The 25,997-nt window shown below is 48.9% G+C and overlaps 1 protein-coding gene across 4 annotated transcripts in view; it reads left to right on the top strand.

Moving 5' to 3' along the window:
- ATP9A (ATPase phospholipid transporting 9A (putative)) overlaps window positions 1-25,997 on the top strand; it is a 128,452-nt gene that overhangs the window by 60,590 nt on the left and 41,865 nt on the right. For 3 of the 4 annotated variants that reach the window (XM_027977333.2, XM_042230283.2, XM_012189354.5), the window contains exons 10-14: window positions 3,995-4,071; window positions 8,416-8,576; window positions 8,813-8,955; window positions 9,908-10,020; window positions 20,972-21,184. In XM_027977333.2, the coding sequence (XP_027833134.1) occupies window positions 3,995-4,071; window positions 8,416-8,576; window positions 8,813-8,955; window positions 9,908-10,020; window positions 20,972-21,184 (707 nt within the window). The remainder of the gene's footprint in view (window positions 1-3,994; window positions 4,072-8,415; window positions 8,577-8,812; window positions 8,956-9,907; window positions 10,021-20,971; window positions 21,185-25,997) is intronic. The other variant, XM_027977334.2, reaches the window with a different exon arrangement.

The raw sequence follows: 25,997 nt of genomic DNA, 5'->3' as shown, positions 1-25,997 counted from the left end.
CGCTGCTGCCCTGCGGCTCTGCAGTCCAGCAGGTGCTCAGTCAGGCGCTCTCTGAAAGGAGAGGGACCGGCAGAGCCTCTGCAAAGGCTGCTGCCCACGCGCTCAGTGCAGTGGGCAGAGATGAGCTCAGCTTCTCGGCCTTAATTTCAGAGATTAGCAAAAAGAAGGCCTATCTATCAGGCACTGTGTGTTTACAGAGCGTTTTATCTTCCATTCTCTTGCTTTGATCTCACAACACTAAATGAAGACACTTAATGGAATAAGGAGTTGAGTCTCAGAGAGGTTGAGCGACTTGCCTAAGGCCACATAGCCTTGGAGAGATCGTCTCCTGGGAGGAGAAGGGAAGGCACGCTGAGACCTGGAAGGTGGAAAAAAGATTTCACATAGCTCCTCAGAAAGGCACCGTGAAGTCATAACATGCATTCTTTCCCCACTTGTGTGAATTCTTTGTGTTTGGTGAGGTGGGACGAGAGAGAGTTGTGACCCCCAATCCAGAAGCATTACTTGCCACGCCCTGCAGTGGACGTCTGCTTTGCAGTGGGTCTGAGGAGCTGGGCGGCTACCATTTCTTTAGCAGGCCTCCGCTTCTCCCCGCGTAGATGTCTGACTGCACTCTGGTTCTAATATAAACACGGAGTCAAATGCAAGCCATGTTCTCCTTCCGGTGCTCAACTCCAGAAGCAGCCCTCAAGAGTAATCTTAATTATTCGAGATTTCACTTCTGTGTTCCCTTCAGAATCTAAAATTCCCATGTCTTGATCACTCCACTGTTATCAGTTGAAAATTTAAAGAATAAAAGAGCTTGCCAGGCAGTGCTAAGGGTCCAGCTACACTGGCTGGCATCAGTCTGTAAGAGGATGCAGTTGCCATGGTAACTGGACTGCTAGGCTGAGGAGTCACTGGGGTGATGATAGACGGGAGAGGCTGGTGGGGCTCGGCAGAAGCGGAACCTGGGTATCGCGAATGCCAGTTCTTCTCAGGCTCTCCGTGGAAAGGGACAGTTTCTTGAGCCACTGCCCCCAACCCCAGTGTGCAGCAGGTCAGTTGGTGGTCCTGCCGGGGCTGAACTGTGACCAGCATGCGGGTCACATCATGCGGGTCACATCATGCGGGTCTGATAATGCCTACTGGTCTGAACCCTGTTCCTCTGGGCTTGTCCTGGAATCACAGACTCATGTAAGAGCAGCGTCTGGTTGCTGTAAACATGTCGAATCCTCCCTCTCTGGGGCTTACCCTCTCTCTCGTCTCAGACGGGGTCAGAGGTCGCCGGCAGCAGCACACTGCAGTGGAGAGTCTGAGGGGCTGGGAAAATACCCGACCCCAGCAGCCTGGCTGGTTGGAGACCCTGGTGTGCAGGGTAGAGTGGACACCACAGTGGGCAGGCGGCCGAGGGAGGGGCCGTGTGAGGGGAGCCGCCGGGGATGTAGCCTCAGAAGTCGGGTCGGGGTCTGGGGGAGCAGAGGGGTGCAGGTCAGGGGTCTTCAGGGCTGAGTGGGGACAGTGATGAGCGGAAAGTGGGAGGCAAGCAGGGTGGCTGAGCTCAGCACCTGCCGGAGATGTGAGGACTACAGACCCAGTGGCCTCGGATCTTCCAGTTTTCCAGAAGAAACCAGAAATCTCTATTTATATATATTTTTTAACATGAAAGCTTCTGTATGTAAAAGTTGGCAACTACTTCAGAACCTTTAGGGAGTTCCCTGGTGGTCCAGCAGTTAAGAATCCACCTGCCAGTGAAGGGGATGTGGGTTCAATTCCTGGTCTGAGAAGGTTCCATACCCTGGGGGACAATTAGGCCCGTGCATCACAACTCGAGAGCAGTCCCCCCACCCCCATCCACTCATTGAAGCTCGAGAAAGCCCACCCGCAGCAGTTAGGACCCAGCACAGCCAGAAGTTAAAGAGACAGAGCTTTCGAGCACTGGGCAGACCAGCGCGGCTCTGTGGACTGCTGGCGTGCTCTTGCAGGGTGGCTGAGGCTGGGGTCTGCATCTCCTGGAGACTGTTTCGGTCCTGGGCACAGAGAGGTGTGGGGGAGAGGGCATCTCCAGCGGCCTTTGAAGGTACCAGGATTGGCCAGTACTAGATAGGGACGCTGCCCTCAGGGGCCCCTGTTATTAGGACTCTCTAGAACCCTGGACTCTGGGGATTGGGACCCACTCATGTCCGCCCTGGGGTGAGAGCCATGGCCACCCCTGCGCACCCCGGGCTCAGCTCCCCCTGTCCGACCGTGTGCGGGGGTTGGCTTGCACTCGCTGGAGCTTGCCATCTTCCTGGGAGCAGGCAGGCGCTCTCTCCAGCTCTCTCTCTGCAGAGCGCCAGCCTGGAAGGGAGCCACATTGTGCAGGAGACTGCGGCGACTCAGGGGCCCTTGGTGTCTTTCTGTCTGAAAGACACGGCCCCAGCACTCCACCTGGGGTCGTGCTCCTTTGGCGACTCTGTTCGAACCTCTTGGCGGTTTGGGTGCGTCCCTCTGCTGGTGACCTGCCAAGAGCTGTGGGGCCAGAGGAGAGAGGCTTAGAGGTTCCCTTTATCCGCGGAGCCCAGGCTGACTGTATTCCTGGGATCTCCCCTGAGTGCTTGGTGGGGCTGCCCCTTCTCCTGTTTCAGCTTAGATGTCCTCCACTCTGAGCCCGTGGCCCTGGTCCCCGGTGCACGCCGGCCCCCTCCCCAGCCCCTCCTGTCTGTTTCTCCCCTGGTTTCCCGTGCTGACCGGGGGTGCTGCTGCCCTTCTTGACTCTCCACCTGCCCCGCTGTGCGGAGCATTTCCCTGGCACATCCTGGAAAGGGGAGACAGAGGTCTGGTTTTGATCTGCCCGTTCTCCTCCCCAGATAGGCTGTTCCAGCAGATGCCCCGGCCAGCGTGTATGCCAGTCTGTTTTCCCACCTCTGGGCTCACGCTTATGTTCTCACGCATCTGAATTTTTATTACGAGGATGGGAATAAGAATTTCCCCCCTTTTTTTTTTTGGTTTTAGAGTACGGTAAGCATTTTTTCTCATGTTAATTGGGTTTTTGGGTTTCTTTTAGAAATTGTGTATAACAGTTGATGTCTTTTTTAAAAACAAATTTTGATGGAGGGGTGGAAGGAAGGGGTAGGGGAGTTCTCAGGAAAGAGCTGCCATCCAGACAGACGTCTGCCAAAGGTTCTGGTTGCACACCGACTCTGAGCGGAATCACAGCCCGTGGGAAGAACGTGCTCTGATGAGAGGGGTGTGTTCATAGGTTTCCAGGGTAGTCTGTGAACTTGCAGGCACCTCTGGAAGCCTATGAGGCCCGTGGCATAAAGGACAGGGCCCCCTGCCCCCACCTCTCCTGTTCTCCGAGGCGGCCAGGGCCACAGGCCAGCAATGCCCAGTGGTGCTTTTTTTTTAAATTAATTTATATTTATTTTGGGGTGCACTGGACCTTCGTTGCGGTAGTTGGACTCTCTCTAATTGCAGAGAGTGGGCTTCCTGTTCCCTTGGCTCCCCTTGTTGCCGTGCGTGGGCCCTGTGTACCCGGCTCACAGTTAAGGCACGCAGGCTCTAGAGCGCTGGCTCAGGAGGTGGGGCGTGGGTTTAGCTGCCCCGCGGCATGTGGATCTTCCCAGACCTGCGATCGAGCTGCTGTCCCCTGCATTGCCAGGCAGGTCTTCTCCACTGGACCCACAGGGAAGCCTGACCAGTGGCGCTCTCAGCAGTAGTGGGGACGCCCTGCGCCTTGACTGAACTGGATGCCCCGCTGCCCTCCTGGGGCTGTTGAGCCTGAAATGAGGCTAATGAAAATGGGGGCTGTGTTTCAGTCTTTTTTTCACTGAATGTAAATGTGAATGGCCACATGTGGCCGGAGCTTTCCTACTGTCTGTGTGGACACGGACGTTGGTTGGCCCTGGTGTAAACTCGGGGACTTTCACGCTGCGGACGCTGGACTGAAGAGGCGCGCTCGGGCGCGTCAGACTCTCTGCAAGCCTGCCTGTCTGCGCTCACATTTCTCTGGGTTGTGTTCCTTTCGTCTCAGGTACCGTCGTGGGTGTTGTTCTTTACACGGGGAGAGAACTCCGGAGTGTCATGAATACCGCGAATCCTCGAAGCAAGGTGTGTACACGGTGGGAGCGTGTGTTTTCTTGCCAGAACTTTCTCACTCACGTGCTTTGATGATTGGTGTCGGTGGGGTGAGGAGCAAGACTAAAAACAGGAACCCCTAAAAGTGTGACTTCATTTGTATAAACTTACTTTCTGTGTACATGTTTGTGCATAAGTGTGTGTGTGTGTGTGCTGTGCTAAGTCACTTCAGTTGTGTCTGACTCTTTGCGACCCTATGGACTGTGACCCACGAGGCCCCTCTGTCCATGGGATTCTTCAGGCAAGAATGCTGGAGTGGGTTGCCAGGCCCTCCTCCAGGGCATCTTCCCAATTCAGAGACTGAACTCGTGTTTCTTGGTCTCCTGCACCGCCAGGCAGGTTCTTTACCCTTGCCGTGACCTGCGAAGCCCATGTATCTATTTACACACAAAATACATGAACACATATTCACATACGTGTTTGAAGATGCCCGGGTTCCAGACCACCACGTCAAGTGCGTATCACTACAAAGCAAGTCACGCGAATATTTTTGGTCTCCAAGTGCATGTGAGTTACGTTTACACTATTCTGTAGTCTGTTAAAGTGTGCAGGAAAAGCGTTGTATCAAGAAATGTACATACTTTAATTTAAAAATACTTTATTGCTAGGAAATACTAACAATTATCTGGCAACACAGGGTTGCCACACACCTTCAATTTGTAGAAAAACATGGTATCTGCAAAGCTCTCTGCAGTTAAACTAAGGACTGCCTGTGTATGAAAACATAGCATTTTAAAGTTTAAAATGAAGCGTTGAGTCCTGAGGGCTCCCCAGGTGGTGCAGTAGTGAAGAATCTGCCTGCCAGTGCCGGAGACTCAGACTGGATCCCTGGGTCGGGAAGATCCCCTGGAGAGGGGAATGGCAGCCCACTCTAGAGTTCTTGCCTAGGAAATCCCATGGACAGAGGAGCCTGGTGGGCTGCAGTCCGTGGGGTCACAAAGAATCAGACGTGATTTAGCAACTAAACCACCACAGTTGAGTCCTTACTGTCTGCCACACGTAGTACAGCACCCTCTACCCACATCACTCTTAATCCTTACACCAGCCTGTCAGCACACGTCTGCAGCCTCTTCTCAAGAGGACAAATGGCCTGGAGAAGCACCACGCTCTGGCGAAGCTGCGTAGACCTGGATGCAAACCCGCACCGAGCTGCTGGCTCTGGCGCAGCCCGCGGAGTCAGCTCTGGGAGTTGACCTAACGGCCCTGTTACTGCTCGAGCACAACAGGACCTGCCCGACCCACCCGCCCGCCCAGCCCCAGCCCTCCTCCAGTTTCTTAGCCTCAGAATATTGCAGAATGATTTCCTTTGTTAGTACCATGAACAAATATCAGTCATTTCACCTCACCGTTACAATCCCCGTGACCACCATCATTACAACTATCAGTTCAGTTCAGTTGCTCAGTCATGTCTGCCTCTTTGCAACCCCATGGACTGCAGCAAGCCAGGCTTCCCTGTCCATCACCAACTCCCAGAGTTTACTCAAACTCACTTCCATCGAGTTGGCAATGCCATCCAACCATCTCATCCACTGTTGTCCCCTTCTCCTCCCGCCTTCAATCTTTCCCAGCATCAGGGTCTTTTCAAATGAATCAGTTCTTCGCATCAGGTGGTGGAAGTATTGGAACCTCAGCTTCAGGAACAGTTCTTCTGATGACTGTTCAGGACTGATTTCCTTTAGGACGGACTGGTTTGATTTCCTTGCTGTCCAAGGGACTCTCAAGAGTCTTCTCCAACACCACAGTTCAAAAGCATTGATTCTTTGGTGCTCAGCTTTCTTTCTAGTCCAACGCTCACATCCATACTTGACTACTAGAAAAACTATAGCTTTGACTAGGCAGACCTTTGTTGGCAAAGTAATGTCTCTGCTTTATAATATGCTGTCTAGGTTGGCCGTAACTTTTCTTCTAAGGAGTAAGTGTCTTTTAATTTCATGGCTGCAGTCACCATCTGCAGTGATTTTGGAGCCCCCCCAAAATAAAGGTTCTCACTGTTTCCATTGTTTCCCCATCTAGTTGCCATGAACTGATGGGACCAGATGTCATGATCTTAGGTTTTTGAATGTTGAGTTTTTAGCTAGCTTTTTCACTCTGCTCTTTCACTTTCATCAAGAGGCTCTTTAGCTCCTCTTATGCTTCTGCCATAAGGGTGGTATCATCTGTGTATCTGAGGTTATTGATATTTCTCCCAGCAATCTTCATTCCAGCTTGTGCTTCATCCAGTTCAGCATTTCACAGGATGTACTCTGCATATAAGTTAAATAAACAGGATGACAATATATAGCCTTGACGTACCCCTTTCCCAATTTGGGACCAGTCTGCTGTTCCATGACCAGTTCTAACTGTTGCTTCCTGACCTGCATACAGATTTCTCAGGAGGCAGGCCAGGTGGTCTGGTATTCCTGTCTCTTGAAGAATTTTCCAGTGTATTGTGATCCACACAGTCAAAGGCTTTGGCATGGTCAGTAAAGCCGAAGTAGGTGTCTTTCTGAAACTCTCTTGCTTTTTCTGTAATCCAACAAATGTTGGCAGTTTGAGCTCTGGTTTCTCTGCGCTTTCTAAATCCAGCTTGAACATCTAGAAGTTCATGGTTCATGTACTGTTGAAGCCTGGCTTGGGGAATTTTGAGCGTTACTTAGCTAGTGTGTGAGATGAGTGCAATTGTGTGGTAGTTTGAACATTCTTTGACATTGCCTTTCTTTGGGATTGGAATGAAAACTGACCTTTTCCAGGTCAGTGGCCACTGCTGAATTTTCCATATTTGCTGGCATATTGAGTGCAGCACTTTCACAGCATCATCTTTCAGGATTTGAAATAGCTCTACTGGAATTCCATCACCTCCACTAGTTTTGTTCACAGTGATGCTTTCTAAGGCCCATTTGACTTCACATTCCAGGATGTCTGGCTCTAGGTGAGTGATCACACCATTGTGGTTATTTGGGTCATGAAGATCTTTTTTGTACAGTTCTTCTGTGTATTCTTGCCACCTTTTCTTAATGTCTTCTGCTTATGTTAGGTCTATACCATTTCTGTCCTTTATTGTGCCCATATTTGCATGAAATGTTCCCTTGGTATGTCTAATTTTCTTGAAGAGATCTCTAGTCTTTCCCGTTCTATTGTTTTCCTCTATTTCTTTGCACTGATCACTGAGGAAGGCTTTCTTATGTCTCCTTGCTATTCTTTGGCATTCTGGGTGTATCTTTCCTTTTCTTCTTTGCCTTTCACTTCTCTTCTTTTCACAGCTATTTGTAAGTCCTCCTCAGACAGCCATTTTGCCTTTTTGCATTTCTTTTTCTTGGCAATGCTCTTGATCACTGCCTCCTGTACAGTGTCACTAACCTCCATCCATAGTTCTTCAGGCACTCTGTCTATCAGATCTAATCCCTTGAATCTCTTTGTCACTTCCACTATATAATGGTAAGGGATTTGGTTTAGGTCATACCTGAATGGTCTAGTGGTTTTCCCTACTTTCTTCAGTTTAAGTCAGAGTTTTGCAATAAGGAGTTCTTGATCAGAGCCAGTCACCTCCTGGTCTTGTTTTTGCTGACTGTATAGAGCTTCTCCATCTTTGGCTGCTAACAATATAATCAGTCTGATTTTGGTATTGACCATTTGGTGATGTCCATGGGTGGAGTCTTCTCTTGTGTTGTTGGAAAAGGGTGTTTGCTATGACCAGTGCGTTCTCTTGTTAAAACTCTGCTAGCCTTTGCTCTGCTTTATTTTGTACTCCAGCTATATTACATATCTAACTTTATTACATATATCCAACTATATTACAACTATAAATGCCACTTATTTGAGGTTTTAGCCTTATCTGGGGCCATGTTTCTACAAAGTGATGAGTTTTATGGGCTGGTTCCATTTTTAAAAAAACATGTATTAAGATAAATATATAGTCATTAAAATAATAATGTTCAGGAATGCATCACCTAAAAATCAGATGCCGCTGGTGGTGGTGTGTCCTGAATTTCCATGTGATACAAAACCAGTGCGTGGCGTAGAGCTGGGTCATTTCACGGGTCGCTGGGAGCACGGTTGAGGCCGTGCAGTGCACAGCACCACTGAAGGCAGCAGTAACCCTCTTATAAGTCTCCATGCTAAATCTTTAAATTGTTAAGAAAAAATCAAAATGAGATTCATTGAGGTCCCTGGGATGTCGGTTACTCCGTGGAGCCCAGTATTCTCCCCCAAAGTTGTGGGGATCCACAGAGCCCGCTGTCTCACCCAGGGTGCCGGTGTCCAGGGGGAGGCCCAGCCCTGCGGGTGGGCTGTGGGCTGCACCAGCTCGTGGCGAGTTTCTGTCTGTGTGCCGTCCCGCAGATCGGCCTGTTTGACCTGGAGGTGAACTGCCTCACGAAGATCCTCTTCGGAGCCCTGGTGGTGGTGTCCCTGGTCATGGTTGCCCTCCAGCACTTCGCCGGGCGCTGGTACCTGCAGATCCTCCGCTTCCTTCTCTTGTTCTCCAACATCATCCCCATCAGGTGCGCTGAGAGCGAGCTGGTGCCGCAGCGCTTGTGCGTCTCTGTCTATCTGAAGGTCGTGCTTTTGTGGTTTTGAGAAGGAGCTGGTCCCTTGTAAAGGGATGACCCGGAACAGGGGTGGTCTCATTTGTGCTGATGTTACAGCACCCACGGTGTGTGTTTTAGAATCGGTGTTGAGATACAAGCAGCTTTTTGTGTGTGTCCTGTAAACCTGTGTGCTCTGGTTTTCTGCCCAGCCTGCGTGTGAACCTGGACATGGGCAAGATCGTGTACAGCTGGGTCATTCGCCGGGACTCGAAAATCCCTGGGACCGTGGTTCGCTCCAGCACGATTCCTGAGCAGCTGGGGAGGATTTCCTACCTACTCACAGACAAGACGGGTGAGTGTCCGGGGCCCTTGCAGGATTCAGAGTCAAAGAAGATGCTTGGACTATCTTTCTGGAGGTGTTAGAGATGAGTGTTGCGGTTCCTGTATCCTCTTCTTCTTTGGAGGAAGATAGACTCCTGGCGGGCATGATGATGCTAGCAGCAATCACTTGGTGCTAATCGTGTGGAAGAGCACTGTTCTGGGTGTCTGTATCCAGTCACTTAATCCTCCCCTGATATTGTGTTTGGAGTTATTAAGTGACTTGGTTACGTGACTTATCAGAAGCATATAGTGGCAGAAGTCGGCTTTGAACTCAGACAGACTGGCTTCAAGTCCTGACCTTGAAACCACATCTTAAAATGCCTCTTTACAGTTTAGCACCTATCAAGTTACGAGGTGGTTGTAGTGGTTGAGAGCAAGTGGGGAGACTGGGTTCAACCTTCACCTCTACCGTCTAGTGAACATGGGATAAGAGGGGATTTGTTGCAAAGATCCGGGAAGGCAGAGCAAAGCTAGATTTCAGAAAGAAGAACCAGGCAGGTTCCAGCTGTGTCAGTGTCCGGATGGTCTCTTGACTTGACTCTTCTCGTCTGTTGTCTGTGCGTCGGTCTGGTCAAGGTTTTGATTCCTTCAGGATTGAATCTGATTGGCCTCATGTATGTCATGTCCCGCCCTCTTGGCCAATGGAATGAGCCAGGCACCCTGATTGGCATTCTCTCTAGACCATCCCAGGGACCAAGGATGATCATATCCCCTGGAACTCTAAGATTCTGTTTTTAGAAGAAATTCTTGGATTCCAGGCTGACAGAATATCACAGATGTCTACTCCAGAAGAAGCAGTGCTGAAACGAGCATGTGACGTAGAGTAAACTCTGAAAAAAAAAAAAACAAAAAACCACTTTCGTCACTGTTAATAAGAAGAGCTTCAGGATGTAGGCGCAGTTACTCCTTGTTCTGTGTTTCAGGAACTCTTACCCAGAATGAGATGGTTTTCAAACGGCTCCATCTTGGCACTGTAGCCTATGGCCTCGACTCCATGGATGAAGTTCAGAGCCACATTTTTAGTGTTTACACCCAGGTAAAGCCTTCTGTTTTGATACCCAAAGTGATTTTAAAAAATATTTACTGGCATCTCTATTGGGAAGAATTCATAATACCGTATGATTCACCCATTAAATGTGTGCAACTCAGGGGGTTGTTCTGAATACTCAGAGTTGTGTAACTCTCTCCACAATGTTTTTATCTTCATCACCCGAAAAAGAACTGCCTTACCCACGAGCAGTCACTCCTTGCTCCCCCCACCCACCTTTCCTTCCAGGCCCCTGGCCATCACTGGTTCTTCATAGCCTGAATTAACCTGCAGCTGAGGTTTCTCCCTCATCCCGAGGGTCGATCTGCTGACCTCCGGCTTAGGAATGACAGGGGAAACCTGGAAAAATACTACTTGCCAGTGACTAGTGCCGGAAACAGAGAAGGCAGTGGCAGCCCGCTCCAGTGCTCTTGCCTGGAGAATCCCAGGGACGGGGGAGCCTGGTGGGCTGCCGTCCATGGGGTCGGACAGAGTCGGACACGACTGAGCGACTTCGCTTTCACTTTCATTCATTGGAGAAGGCAGTGGCAGCCCGCTCCAGTGCTCTTGCCTGGAGAATCCCAGGGACGGGGGAGCCTGGTGGGCTGCCGTCCATGGGGTCGCACAGAGTCGGACACGACTGAAGCGACTTAGCAGCAGCAGCACCAGAAAAAGCTCTGAGAACATGATGATTCTCCTTCAAGCTTATAGACATGTTTACTTTTTACTTTTCCCCAGTTATGAGCAAAAGCAATCAGTAGTTAATGGACTGCTTGTGACATAATCACGGTGTAACTGATGAGCTTTAGCTCCTCATCTCTTTTCAACTCAGCAATCTCGTGGAAGAAATGATCAGAAAGGACTATCAACTTACCTGCTCTTGGTTTTCTACCCCCCCCCCCCCCACATAAGATTTTTCGAAACCAGTCATTTTTTTTTTTGTTTAAGAGAAAGATATTACTTGTAAGCGTCCTAAGAGTCCTAAGATGTTAGACCAGTGAGTGGGTCGCCACCTTGACTGTTCATCAGAATTCCTAGTGATGTTTTAAAAAACAAATAGAATAAAAGCAAAACAAAAGACATTGGCTTGGGCCTGATACCCTAGAGATTCTGGCTCATTCAGATGCACTTCGGTGTGTTAAAGGAAAGATGATAAACAAGCAATTCCCTTGGTAATTCTGAAAACACACACACAGAGCTAACGTAGATTGCATTAGACCAGCTACGGGGTTATGACACTAAGGACAAGAGAATAAAGAGGCCGTGTTTTGCTTGAATTTGTCCAAGTAGATACTGATTCTTTAGTCAGAAGGCCAGTTAAAAATGTATTTTTGTGTAAGGATCAGAGATGGACTCTCTAAATGCTCAGCAGCACAATCAGAGTCAACAGTTTAGTTTTCTGGGACATTTGCCAGCTGGCACACCTGGATTTCTGGGGCGTCTCCTGAACGCGGCAGGGTAGGGAACAGAGTCTGGAAGCGAGGGTGGGTTTTACGTGAAGAACTGCTCACTCGATCCACGTCCAGCCAGCACAAGGCAGCGGGAGGAGAGCGGGCACGAGGCACCTGCCATTCCACTGGCTGCCTGTGTGGGCATCGTGGCTTGACTGTAAATGGATCCATGGACCTTTTTCAAAGATGGACTTTAAGACTGTTAGAAAATCACAAGGACGTGATTGGGCTGGGAGGAGAAGCCACAGCCTGCCCCGGTCCCTTTCCCCCTCTGTCTGGCCCGTCTTCCAGCATCGTGCCGTGGAGTCTGTGCTCTAGGGGGAGTCACTCCACACTGCACCTAGAGAGTGTGGAGTCACTCTCTAGGGGGCTTCCCTCTCTGCCAGCTTCTGCCGCCCTGTCACAGCTGATGGCTCCCGTGTCTGCCTCGACCCGACCTGGAGCTTTAGCCTGGAATCCTTGGCATCCCCGCTCGCACGTCAGGAGGGCAGTGCACCCACATCCCATCCTTCTCCCTGCATCCCCATTTGTGCTCAGAGTCATTCTCGTCTTTGTAAGCACCGTGCCCCTTGGTCCTGTGAGCTCCATCCCGGGGTTTGGGAAAGGCCCCTGCTTCCTGCCCCGTGGCCACCTGCCTGCAGGCACAGGCCTGCCCCTCAGACCACCCGCTCGGCTTTGGATGTCTTCCCCTCTCACTCACTAGGCAGAAGCTGCACTCTCCCTTGCCTGGCTGTCCGCAGAGACCCTGCAGGGTTTCCCTGCTTCTCTCCTCCCCGCCCTGGTCCTGGCAGTGGGGTCCGTGGCGTCCAGCGTGGCCTGCATCCCCTCCCCACCCTCTCCCGTGGTTCAGCCTCCTCTCCCGCTCACCACGGCCTGCAGCTTCCCGGCCAGGGTGAGCGGCGTCACTTCTGTCTCTTGGAGTAGTCTTCCCTCTGACCCGCCCCCTCCAGTGCCCTCCAGACTCCCCTGAAGGGGTCACCGTGTGGATCGTCACACTTGTCAGCCCCTGGCCGGGTCCTGCCTCCCTCGGAGCCCCGTGTCAGCGGTGCCGGCCTGCCGACGGTTATGTTAGACGGCGTCGTGCACTGCGTACGTGCCCTGGCTGGAGGCACACCCCTACCCATCCTGGTGGTATTTTTAAGAGCTTGCGGTATTGACAGAAGCCACCCTTTCTCAGGATATTCGTCTGGCTCAGCTTTGTGGCCCATTTTCGCGGGAGCGCAGATAAGCCTCTCCGTCAAGTGCTGAGAGTCAGAAAACAGCATTTTTCTACAGTGAACTCTCAGCACCCTTCCTCAGCAGAGGCTCATAAATTGACTTGCCCATCCTGGGCTTGGGTTTACAAGAGCAGGGTGTGATGGGGAGAGGCTGGGGCTGGTGTGGACACCCCCTCCCCCAGGGAGGCCATCTGCACCCTTCTCTCCGGACAGCGAAAAGCCCGCAGTAAACACACGGATTCTTTTGTGAGGACAAGTATGAAGCCTTTCCTGTGTGTGTGTTTTTTTTTAACAGCTCTATTGAAGTATAACATACATACCATAACATTTAGCGATGTTAAATGTACTGTTTAATGCTTTTTTCAAGTAAATTTACAAAGTTGTGGAATCATCCCCACAATCCAATCTTACACCGTACCCACCCCCCCCAGTGGGATTCTCCTGAGCCTGTTACAGCCATCCATCTGCCCTTTAGAGTTTAATAATAGGATGTTTATAACAGTGTCTCCTAAATACGGCGTTTGGAACTCCTGGGTGAGATGGCTGGGGACCAAGTCAGAATCTCTAGGAGTGGTGGCTGGATTTAAAATTTTAACCGGTGAACCAGGTGATTCCAAAGGGCAACAGAGGCGCTAGAGCTACCTTGAATCTAATTGTTATCTAGTTGCTCAGCCATGTCTGATCCTTTTGTGACCCCCATGGACTGGAGCCCGCCAGGCTCCTCTGTCCCTGGGGTTTCCCAGGCAAGAATACTGGAGTGGATTGCATTTCCTTCTCCAGGGAATCTTCCTAACCCAGGGATCGATCATGCATTTTCTGCATTGGCAGGGGGATTCTTTATCGCCACGCCACCTGGGAAGCCCACCGTGAATCTAAGGTCCGCCGTTATTTTTCAGAATATCGCTGTTCTAGATCTGTGAACTCCAAAACGGAGGGTGCATGGAGGTGCAGGAAGGAAAGATTTGAGTGTTCACACACACTTCAGTTTCATCTTCAAAATTAAAGCAAAATTTAAACCTTACTAAGAGCATGAAGATTGACCCTGGGACCCTCCCTCGATTTATCAGACGAACATTTGTCAGGACAGTCCTTGAGGTGTCCTGCAGAAGGAGTCAGAATTTTGCGATTGTTTATTTTTGAAACATTGGAATACAGACTGTGTTTTATGAGTGTCTAGGTGACTGGTTTTAGGGATGTTGTTTAACTAAATTAACCTCATAAAGAAGGCAGGTGGTTTTACAAGATTCCTGCAGGGAAACTCCAGATGATTAATACAGGCGCAAGCAAACCACAAAGAAATGGCCAGCACATTATGAGGGAAACCCATGACAGGCTAGGGAGACGTGATGATTTTTCCTCTGGCTTATTGATTTACTTACTGACACCTTTAAAAAATTGAGAGATGGTTCCCAAACCATAACATTTATCCTCTTAAGTGTACAGGTCAGGGTTTATTAGTATATTCTCAACGTTCTGCAGTCCCCACTGCTATCTAATTTCAGACTGTTTTCACCACTCCAAAGAGGAACCCTCCCTATCTCTTAGACTCCCACCGTTCCCCAGCTCCTGGCAACCACCCGTCTCTTTTTTGTCTCTGTGGGTCTGCCTGTTCTGGACATCGCAGATGCCTGGAATCAATCAGTACCTTTTGCACCTGGCTTATTTCACTTGGCGTAACATCTCCAAGGTTTTTCCAGGTTGCAGTGTGTGTCAGCACTTCATGCTCCTTTATGACAAACAGATATGACAGTTCGAATCTGTAATTTTAAATAATTATACTTTTAAATCTATAATCCTCAGCATATGTTATTTTGAACTTTTAGCTAACTCTGTGAAATGTGCTCTCTCTTCGTCACGTCATTTTATAATCTTTGGCTGTTTCCCAATGCACAGGACAGTGTGTATACAACTTGAATACAGACGTGGAGAAGGTACTTAATTTTTTTTCTCAACATGGTCAGAATATTTGAGATGACTAGTCTGTATATTGCCTGGAATATGGAATCATCTATTTTATTTTACTCAACTCTGGCAAGTGGAAGTATCTTTAACTTTTATTGATATATGTGTCTGAGAAAAATAATGACTGGGAATTGGGAGCCACGTGGTGTCCTTTGTCAGAGAACACCAAGACCAGTGCTTCTGAGTGTTCTTCTAGGCTGTTTTATATGGTACATTCTTTTTTTTTTTAGAAAAACATAGTTCACCTTATCGCACATATTTTGATCTGTGAACTATGATTTTTCACTTAATAGTTTGTCTCTGATACTGTTGTATGACTTGGTAGAGTTGGACTTTACTGAGTGACTTTTTTCCTGTTCTGTTTAATGAGTATGTTGAGGAGCGTGTGAGTTTGTGACTTGCTTTCTGCACAAGACGTGCACGCAGGATGCGCTTGGCCGTCAGTGTGCGCTGTGGCCCAGGTAGTGCCCCTCTTGCCTTCTGCATCTTTAGGGAGCACAGAGAAGGTTGTGTTTTCTCAGGGAAGAATCTTTACTCGTGTGTTTTTCTCTGGGACACAGAGCTTACTTTGTTTTTTAGTCATTAAAAAAGAGTTCTAATCCTTTCTTAGGATGCATTTTTTTTTTTGCTACAGAAAAGATAAATAATACGGATCCGTGCAAAGAAAAAACATTGAGATCACCTGTTTTCACATCAGTCAGAGATTACGGTGTTAACACCCAACTGTATAAAACGCCATTTGTCTGCCTTTGTGCGTCTGTGGAGATGTCTACCGTGTTTCTCTCTCTCTCTGGTTCTTTTTTCTTTCCAACAAGAAGTCATTATATTTTTGCAATTCTTTTAAACTAGAGCTGAGGATCAAAATTACGTGTAGAATTGAAAAATATGTATATATGCCTGGGCCCTGCTGTATTCTTTAAGTGACCAGGACCTGGGCATATATATATCTTTCCTGGTTATTCAGAAAGGCATTTCTGATTAAGACCCACTGTTAGAATAACACTGTCCAGCTTCATTTTTTTCCCACACATGTCATAATTGTGATCCTTTTGAATGGTTTTATAACAGGGCCAGATAGGGGTAGAGTGAGGAATGGATCTAGGAAGGAAAATTCATTGAGATGGCCAAAAGCGCAGTCATTAAGACAAATCGTATTGTAATGCAATATTATAAAAACTCAAAACGAATGTAAAGAATTCAAATCTTTAGTTGACAGGCTCCAGTTCAGCACTTGCACAGGTTGGTCTCACTGTCCTGACCCTGGTTTTTTGGCAGCAATGGGTGCGTGTCTGGTTCCCAGCCTTGCCGTGATGACGTCATAGGCGGGATTATTCTTTGTTGTGGGGGCCAGCCTGTGCCTTGTAGGATGTCTAGCAACGTCTGTGCCCTCCACTGTCTAGCTGCGTGTAGCACACGCCCCCTGCTCTTTGTGACAACCCCACATATCTCCAGACACTGCCCAAGGGGGAGGGCAGAATCTCCCAAGCTGAGAGCCCCTGTGTTACGTGTGGCTCCGTTTCAACAAATGCAATGTGTTGCCTCCGTCATACAGAAAGGTGTGTAGTGTTACATAGTAAGTGTTAGTTGCTTAGTAATGTCTGACTCTTTGTGACCCCATGGACTGTAGCCCACCAGGCTCCTCTGTCCATGGGATTCTCCAGGCCAGAATACTGGAGTGGGTAGCCATTCCCTTCTCCAGGGGATCTTCCGGACCCAGGGATCGAACCTGGTTTCCCACATTGCAGGCCCATTTACACTCTGAGCCAGTAGGGAAGCCCGGCTATTACGTAGTAAGTGTTGTATTTATTCAGTCCCTTAGCCTGTAAGTCAGTTGATTCATTTGAAAGTTGTAGCTCTGAGCCTGTCTCTAGAAGAGTGGCCCTTTGAGGCTAATGAGTTATCAGCTCTGAGCTTTATTTGGGGAGTGAAGTGGACCTATTGAAACAGGAATTCCTTCTCTTCAACAGTGCTCTTTTAAGCAGTTACAACCCATTTGTGCTGTTATCTTATGAATGTTCATAAGTGGCACTGTTTTCACTGCATTTGGAAAGAAGGTGGGTAAGAGAAGGTGGATATTCATGGTGACCGAGTGTTTAATTTTTGTATTACTCTTTCCTGAAATATAGGCTGGGGTTCTCGTCAGGAAGTACCTTTGCTGTGGATTGTTAACGAGAAACGGAGGCCTCTTTTTTTTTCATGGAATCTCAAGTCTCATTTGTTTGCTGAGGTGGCATGGAATGACCGAGACACCCCATGGTGCGGGACACCCACCCACCCCGGGCCCGAGGCAGGGGCCTGTGTGTGCGTAGAGCTTGATTCTTCACTCGACTTCTGACCTCACGAGGGCCTAGCATGTCCTCCCCTCCTTAAGAGGACCGGTGGTTGCCCCCTAGGGCAGAAAGGGCTGTAACCTGCCTCTGTGGATACCACATCTGTTTTTATTTTCCCCTGGTATTTTTTAAGTAAGAAGAAATGTGTGTAGGTTAAAGGGCCTATGGGGCTGTGGGGGAGGCTGGAGATAACACTGTACAACGTGATACTTTTCCATGTGGGCAGCGTGAGGATGCTTAACAACCGGCCCTGGTACAAACACTGGCCGGACCCCTCGCAGTGACCAGTGCCTTCCTGGTATGTGTGTATCACCACTTGGGGCGTGGGTGAGCCTTTTATTTGCAAATTAAATCAGAATCAGTGGTTGTTATGACCCATCTTCCCTGAAACATCTTAGTAGTGTGTGTGTTTAGTCGCTTCAGTCATGTCCGACTCTCTGAGATCCCATGGACCGTGGCCTGCCAGGCTCCTCTGTCCATGGGATTCTCCAGGCAAGGACACAGGAGTGGGTTGCCTTTTCCCTCTCCAAATCTGACCTGAGACAGGCCAAAACGATCTTAGTAGTAAAGGGGGATACGTATCAATTTCAGAGAGAGACAAAGGAACGTGGAGGCAGCAAATTGGTTGCTTGTGACGCTGGTCGGATTCAGTCACCGTCATCTTCTAGTTTACTGTCAACTAGTTCCTTGATCTGAGAGTGGGGTCTTTGCAAAACTCTGGGCTGTGTTTCTCTTTTTGCTTTGCTCTGGAGTGGTTTCACCTGGAATGCAAAGCCCCAGGGCTCTGTGTTATCCCACATTTAAGATATTAGTGGAAGTATCTGACTCCTGTAGACATAATCAGATTGCTTCTAAAACCCAAAGGTTTGTGAAAGATACCCTTAATTCAGCCTTCCCTTCAAACCCACTGTTGCTAAAACTTGCCAGCCAGAGCAATTACTTTGTCAAAGGTCTTGTTATTGCTCCTAATGGTAAATAATAATTTGGTCCAGGTGCTGAGGAATGTGGGCAAAAAAATGAAGACACGTGTCCATGGCCAGAACATAAATTACAGAACTTTGAAAAAAAAAAAAATTCTTGATTTAGCCTCACTACGAGAGGGGACCTTTCTGTAAATCTTCAGTCCTCGTTATAATTTTAGAGTTAAATTCTTTATAATTAAAAGCACTTGGCAAATAATGATTCATTTAAACTGTAGTTCTGATATATTACTCTAATTATTGTTACCATGCAGCGCCCTTTGGCCTGGAAGTGAAACCCGTGTCCTCTTGACACCAGAGGTTAACAGAGCAGGAAGCCAGAGCAGTGTGTGTGTGCCTGCGTGACCAGAATAATTTAGTAATTGTCTAATTACCTGAGGGGGCTGATGCCACTGCTAAAAATAGTATTAAAAAATTAAATGAAAGTCTTTTCTTGTTTCCCATAACCCATCTGTTCTCTATTTTGGGCAACCATGTGTTCATGGGTATAAAACATGATTCATTCTAAAAGATCAGATTGCTTCTCCTCTGTTGGATAAAATATGTTTTTAATGGAACATACTGTTCAGTAACTCATAAACATCTCTCGCTTCTGAGACTCAGTTGTGGAGGTAGGGAGGCTATGATAAGTCTTTTGTCCTAAATTGTGGCTTAAAATCTGATGTTGGTCAATTTGATATTTATTTCTTCTTAAAAATTGCAGGGGTGGGGGGTGTCAGATGAGGACTTCTAACCATTGTCTCAGGAAAATTAAGTTGTTTGTTGGACAGATATTGGAGGCAAGTTATCTCCTGCCCTTGGTACTAGAGTTCAGTAGACAAGCTCTCTGTGCTCACGATCTAACGGCAGAATTTTCAGGTAAAGAAGCCAGTTTTAGTCAGTGAAGACAGAGGCACACGTGGTCCCATGGAAGCGTGGCTCCCAGTGGGGCAGGCACCCGAGGCAGAGCCAATTAGGGGGTCGGGGAAGGCATCTCTGAGGAGGCAACGGTGAATTTGGGGCCTGAATGATGAGGTGGAACGAGCTAATTCTGCCAAGATGTGGGAAACAGTGTTCCAGGCAGTGGGAATCGCAAGAGCAAGGCCCTGAGGCAGGATAAGGAGCTTGGAGAGAGGCTGGTCAGGTGGGCCATGGGGTGTATCTGAGTTTTACTGACCACTAACTCATAGACTGCTGACAAGTGGTCTCTTTCTAGTGCCCTTAATTTTTTGTTATATTTTAAGGCAATAGAGCAACTCAGCACAGCACAGAGCAAAGCAGTAGAACCCATTCTTCAAAGCAGAGCCTTCGTGGTACCCGATGGTACACAGGTGGGGAAGGGACTGCTTGTCCTCCATGTTTGATGCTGCTAAGTGCGTTTCTCAGGGTTCCTCTACTCCCCCTGTGGGTTGAAAACCAGCCCCTCCTCTCATTGGCAGGAAACCAAGGCCCAGAGGGCAGATGGTCACACAGCTTGCTTGAGGTCACATAGCTGTTGACACCTATCTGAGTATCAGACTCAGATTTCTCACCTTCAGTTCAGTTCAGAAGCTCAGTTGTGTCCGACTCTTTGTGACCCCATGAACCGCAGTACGCCAGGCCTCCCTGTCCATCACCAGCTCCTGGAGTCCACCCAAACCCATGTCCTTTGAGTCGGTGATGCCATCCAACCATCTCATCCTCTGTCGTCCCCTTCTCCTCCTGCCCTCAATCTTTCCCAGCATCAGGGTCTTTTCCAACGAGTCAACTCTTTGCATCAGGTGGCCAAAGTATTGGAATTTCAGCTTCAACATCAGTCCTTCCAATGAACACCCAGGACTGATCTCCTTTAGGATGGACTGGTTGGATCTCCTTGCAGTCCAAGAGACTCTGAAGAGTCTTCTCCAACACCACAGTTCAAAAGCATAAATTCTTCGGTGCTCAGCTTTCTTTATAGTCCAACTCTCACATCCATACACGACCACTGGAAAAACCATAGCCTTGACTAGACGGACCTTTGTTGGCAAAGTAATGTCTCTGCTTTTCTTTTTACCGTGTTGCTCAAAACGTTTTCCCCAAGACTTAACCCATTAAGAGGATAAGCCATGTGCTGAAAGGTATAGTGAAGAGGTGGATGAGGGCTGTGTAAGCCGGGCAGCCGCTTCTTAGATGAGAATTAGGGTCCTTGGTCAGTGCGGAAGGCAGAGCTTGAGCACACTTCAGTTAACTCTTGAAAATCGACCTTGAGTGGATGGTTCGTTCCATTTTGCAGTGTGTTACTGACGTTCTCCCTGACCTGCCCTGGGATGCTTGTCGCCCCCTGGAGCCCCGTTGAGGCTGTTTTCCATTTTAAACTGCGAGGGATGTACAGTTAAAACGGTGGCTCTAAACTGGGTGGGATTTTGGTCTCCATGGGGCATTTGGCCACCTCTGAAGACATTTTCTGTCTGTTCTCCTGTGACACCTGGGGTTGTTTCTGGAGTCTAGAGACGGAGCAGAGGAGCTGCTAAGCGTCTGCTACACGCAGCATCCCCCCCCCCCCCCCAGTAGAGAATTATCCTCCTCAAGTGTCAGCAGTTGCTGTTTGGTCGCGCAGTCATGTCCATCTCTTTCGCAACCCCGTGGACTGTAGCCCGCCCGGCTCCTCTGTCCATGTGATTCCCCAGGCAGGAATACTGGAGTGGGTTGCCATTTCCTTTTCCAGGGAATCTTCCTGACCCACGGATCGAACTTGGGTCTCCTGCATTGGCAGGCAGATTCTTTACCACTGAGCCCCCAGGGAAGCCCCAGATGTCAGCAGTGCTGAGTCCGGAGCCCTGGTCTGAAACACCAGCATGGCTGGCAGCGTGGCGGAGCCGCCCACACCACCCAGCATTCCCGGGGGCCTCGCCCACATTCCCTTGGCTGTCATTTCTTCCTGTTTATTTGGTATTTGTTGATTTTGGCTGAGCCCAGTGACTGGATCCCTGAAGTGTGCGCCCCTAGGGCGGCACGTGCTAGAGCAGGCTCCCCTGGAGGCCCCTCCGTGTCCTGGTTCTCCTCGCTGCTTTCCTCTCCCGCAGCAGCCCCAGGACCCGCCGGCTCAGAAGGGCTCCGCGCCGACCACCAAGGTGCGGCGGACCATGAGCAGCCGCGTGCACGAAGCGGTCAAGGCCATCGCGCTCTGCCACAACGTCACCCCCGTGTACGAGTCCAACGGCGTCACCGACCAGGCCGAGGCCGAGAAGCAGTACGAGGACTCCTGCCGCGTGTACCAGGCGTCCAGCCCGGACGAGGTAAGCCCCGCGCATGCCCGCCGCCCGGCCCGCCGCCCGGCCCGCCGCCCGGCCCGCCGCCCGGCCCGCCGCCCGGCCCGCCGCCCGGCCCGCTGCGCTCCTGCGCCGGGTGGAGCCGCCTGTCGCGGGGGCGGGAGCCGGGTTGATGCTGGGTCCCTAAAGGCCCCGCCCTTCCTCCGGAAGGAGCAGTCTGGATCTTGAGATGCATCATAAATCAGGGAAGAGTAAGCGATCTCTGTGGTTCAGACGGCCAGCCCGCGGGACACAGGTCCCTTAAAGAACCACATTCCTTCAAAAAGCTTTATTGATATAATCCAATCCTTTACTAAACCATAGCATGCAATTGCCCGTTTAACAGAAATGCAGCTCAGTGTTTTTTATTTTAATAGTATTTTTGTGGCGTTCTCTAACCTTGCCACAGTTGTTTTATTTAATTGATGAGTGAATTTTTATTTATTTCGGCTGCACAGGGTCTTTGTCGGGGTGCTTGGACCCAGTCGTTGCCCGATAGCATGTTGTGGGACCTTAGTTCCCCGACCAGGGATCAAACCTGTGTCCCCTGCATTGGAAGGCGGATGCTTAACCCCTGGACCACCAGGGAAATCCCCACCACAGTCGACTTTAGTACATTTTCACCACCCCTAAAGGAAGCCCTCCATGCCAATCTTCCCACAGACCCCCACCGTTCCTCCCCACAGCCCCTGGCAAGCCCTGACCTGCGTTATGTCTCAGTAGACTGGCCTGTTCTGGACATTGCATGCAAATGGAAACATCCACCGTGTCTCATTTTCTGCCTCATTTCTTTCACTTTGCATGTGTTTTCAAGGTTAATCCATGTAGTGGTGTGTATCAATACTTCATGCCTTGTTTTGAATGAACAGTATGCTTTCGAATGGATGATACTGTGTTCTGTTTATCTGTTCTTTGGTTGATGGACCTGTGGGATGTTTAGATATGTTTTTCTGTGAACATCTGTGTCCAGGTTTCTGTGTGGACGTGTGTGTTCATTTCCCTCGGTGTGCGTATAGGAGAGGGATTACTGGGTCACGTCACCTTTATGCTTGACCTTGGTTTTACAGCGTGTCCTTCAGGTTGTGTCCGTCTGAGCTTCGCATATGATGTTGCCTCAGGTTACGTGTTTCTGGCACTGGCCTCGGTATCTGGAGTCACACGATGCTGGCGCGTCCCGCTCTCAGAGATCCTAACGTAGGTTTCTTGGCTAAGGTGGTGTCCCCTAGAAAACTTTTCTTCCGGGTGAAGTTGCCGTTTTCTGTGACTGACTTAACACCAGCCCCCTGGGTGACAGGGTGAGGGCTTTAACCAGAGTTTGTTTTCAGAGCCCAGATTCTTTTACTTTTCTGCTAAACCTTTTACTAAACCATTTTTAGACACCACAAGATATTGATTTTCATTAGTTTGAAATATAGCCCCTCTACTAGGTCTTAATGTATTTTTTTCTTAAAAAAAATGAGAATTTTAGTTTTGGCAAGGGTTTTGCATCCTCCTTTTTTCACTTAATATTTTATCATGCCTGTTTCTAAATTTTGTTGGATATTATTAGAATACGGTTCTTCAGATTTACTGCCCATGAGTGGACCATAACATTTTTTAACTGTGCTCATATTTCTGGATTCAGATTATGCCTTAATTTCAAGCAGTAGTACTTAGAAACATTTCTGATGGGCATCCTTGCACCTGATGTTTGTAGAAATGGTGTAACTGGGTTCATGATTTCACCAGGTATCTTTGAGGGCCTCCCATGGGCCAGGCACTAGGAGTCTACATTAAACAAGACACCAGGCCACGTCCGTAGGGGCAGCTGGAGTGAGACAGTTGAGCACATGGATCCTGGGTTCCCAGCTCCACACCTGGGCAGGTTTCTTATCTTCACGGTGGATCTGTGGCATGGAACCCACCAGAGGGTGTTGTGAGGCTTTTAGTAAATGGTCAATAAATCCCACGGGTCAAACTGAATGAATCTGTTTATATAAATACGAGAGCGCTTCCCGGGATTTTTTTTTTTTTAACCATTTTACTCTTCCACCAGCGTTGCAGGGAATCCCAACTATTACTATTATTATTAATTTCAAGAAGGAGGGAGGGGCTTCTGTGGTACATGAAGTTTGTTTGTTTGTTTGTTTTTTAATATGTATGTGATGACAGTTGACTCATTGGAAAAGCCCCTGATGCTGGGAATGATGGAGGGCAGAAGGAGAAGAGGACGTCAGAGGATGAGATAGGTGGCTGGATGGTATCACTGATGCAGTGGCTGTAAGCTTGGGCAAACTTCAGGAGATGGCAAGTGACAGGGAGGGCTGGTGTGCTGCAGTCCGTGGAATCACAAAAAGTTGGACACGACTGGGTTACTGAACAACATCAATGACAGTTGACATTTACCATGCACCTGGAATTGTGTGAAACTGACTCTATTATTATTTAATGCTTACAACAGCTTTGGGAAAGTGCTGAAAGTATTAGTTACTCAGTCATATCTGACTCTTTGTGATCCCATGGACTGTAGCCTACCAGGCTCCTCCGTCCATGGAATTCTCCAAGCAAGAGTACTGGAGTGGGTTGCCATTCCCTTCTCCAGGGGATCTTCCTGACTCAGGGATCGAACCCTGGTCTCCCACATTGTAGGTGGATTCTTTACCGTCTGAACCACGTCAGTGACTATTACTATTTAATGCTTCCAACAGTGTTGGGAGGTGGTTTCTATCATGATTTCTGATTTACAGATGAGGAGACAGATGCACAGAGGGGGTAAGCAACTTGGCCAACGTTGCATAGCTGGTGAGCACCAGAGGTTGGACCCAGGCAGCACCTGCTTTTGCTGGCTCAGCCTTCAGCCTCCCGGTAAAGCACGTGGTTGAACAAATTGTAGACAAAAGCCTTGGTAGGTGGAGTCAAAGAAAATGTTGCAGGAAGGGAAACCTCTTCCAGGGCCTGAGAGCGGGCTCTTGTCTAATACTCAGGAAAGAACTGTCTGAAGAGACAGCCACGCTGGAGACTTTGTTGGGAAGGGGCACCCCAGTAGAGAGCAGGAGAGTAAGGGAGCCAGGAGAACTGCTCTGCCATGTGGCTCCCAGCCACATGGGATGGGATTCGTTTCCAGGTTTTCTCTGGCCAATCACTCTGACTCAGGGTCCTTTCTGGTAGCACATCTACTGCTCAGCCAAAGTGGCTGCCAGCGAGAAGGGTTCTGGGAGGTTGGACACGTGGCGTCCCTTTTGGGCCTTTACCTAACTCCTCCGGTTGGAGCTGGCTTGTTAGTTCCGTGTTCCTTACTAGGACCTCCTGTCTCGTGCAGATTGTTACCTATGGTGCCTGGTCAGGGTGGGGGCTTTCAGCGTGTTTCCCCTACCAGAAGCAAGCTTTTCTCCTATGCCCCATTCAGCTGAACTGTTCCTGGGAAGGAAGGAACTCAGGCTGAAACTCATTCATGTGTTTTCAAAGTCTGGACCCCTCTGAGAACATCAGTGAGCCGGTGGTTGATGTGGTCGAGGGAAGCACAACGGGAATCTTCTCCAAAGGTCAGGAAGGACACTTCGGTGCATCTTTCCCCATGAGGTCCTTTCTTCCTCCTTCTCTGGGGCAACGGAATGGGTACCCTGGGAGATTCCTCCTTCCGTCTGCTCGGTATTTGTGGAAGAGCTCAAACTGTGAGGCCCAGTTGATCTGTGACCACTGATACCAGGCTTTTTAGGGGTGAAAAATGTGGTAGCCCTTGGCCACATTCTGAGATGGGAATTGTGTGCAGAAAGAAGAGGAGGGAGGGACTGTAGGGATGGATGAGTCTACTGGTCTCTTGGGGCGTCTGCCCTGGAACCAAAAGCTTGTCACATTTGGCACTGTTTCTTCACCAGGGTTCGTCTGCTTGATCTTGCTTTTCCATTTGGGAATGGGAGGATGACACCAGCGAATGGTCCATGTGAGAAAGGACCAGAGTCTTGATGTTATGGACTGGGAACCAGTAGCTTGTGGCTACTTGGTAGAATTTAAATTCGAACAGGTTCCAAGTGGTGTGGTTGGACGAGCACTTCTGCCTCCGGGCTCCTGTTGACTATTGACATGCATCTGTGGTGGTCTTTAATGCCTGCCGCACCCCTGGTTCCTGCTGAACTTTGATATATTTGTTTTAGGGCTGTGCAAAGGTTTTTCCACAAAGGTAAATCTTCCATGGAATGCTGTGTGCTTCTCAGCTCCTTTTTTGTTAAAGAGAAGAGCCCTTTATCTCTGCTGTCCGTTAATCACCTCTGGATTCAGATTTGTTCTGGTTTGCTAAGATTCTGAATAGTGTTTCTTTTTTAAAAGATATTTCTTTTGGTCTTTGGTGTCTTCATAGAGGTCAGTGTTACTTTCTTGGTTTCCTTGTCGCCATGACTTTTATTTTTTTTTATTATTCAGTTATTTCAGGTTTGTGATAGAATATATGAAAATGTAGAGAAGAAAAAAGGTAAGCCAAAACCCTGCTAACTAAAGATGTGTTGTTGTTCAGTTGCCAAGTTGTGTCCAGCTGTTTTTGACCCCGTGGTCTATAGCCCACCAGGCTCCTCTCTCCATGGGATTATCCAGGCAAGAACACTGGAGTGGGTTGCCATTTCCTTCTCCAGGGAATCTTCCCAGATCAGGGACTGAACCCGAGTCTCCTGCATTGGCAGGTAGATTCTTTACCACTGAGCCACCAGGGAAGCCCCAACTAAAAGGTGTAAGTAACCACTGTTAATATTTTCCCCACCAACCTTTTAAACTACTTCAAAAGACGCATACCTCAAAACAGAAATCTGTTTATGTAAATAGACCATCTGACAGA

Source organism: Ovis aries, chromosome 13 (assembly GCF_016772045.2).
Source record: "Ovis aries strain OAR_USU_Benz2616 breed Rambouillet chromosome 13, ARS-UI_Ramb_v3.0, whole genome shotgun sequence".
Taxonomy (NCBI): Eukaryota; Metazoa; Chordata; class Mammalia; order Artiodactyla; family Bovidae; genus Ovis; species Ovis aries.
This window is presented reverse-complemented; position numbering and strand designations above follow the sequence as displayed.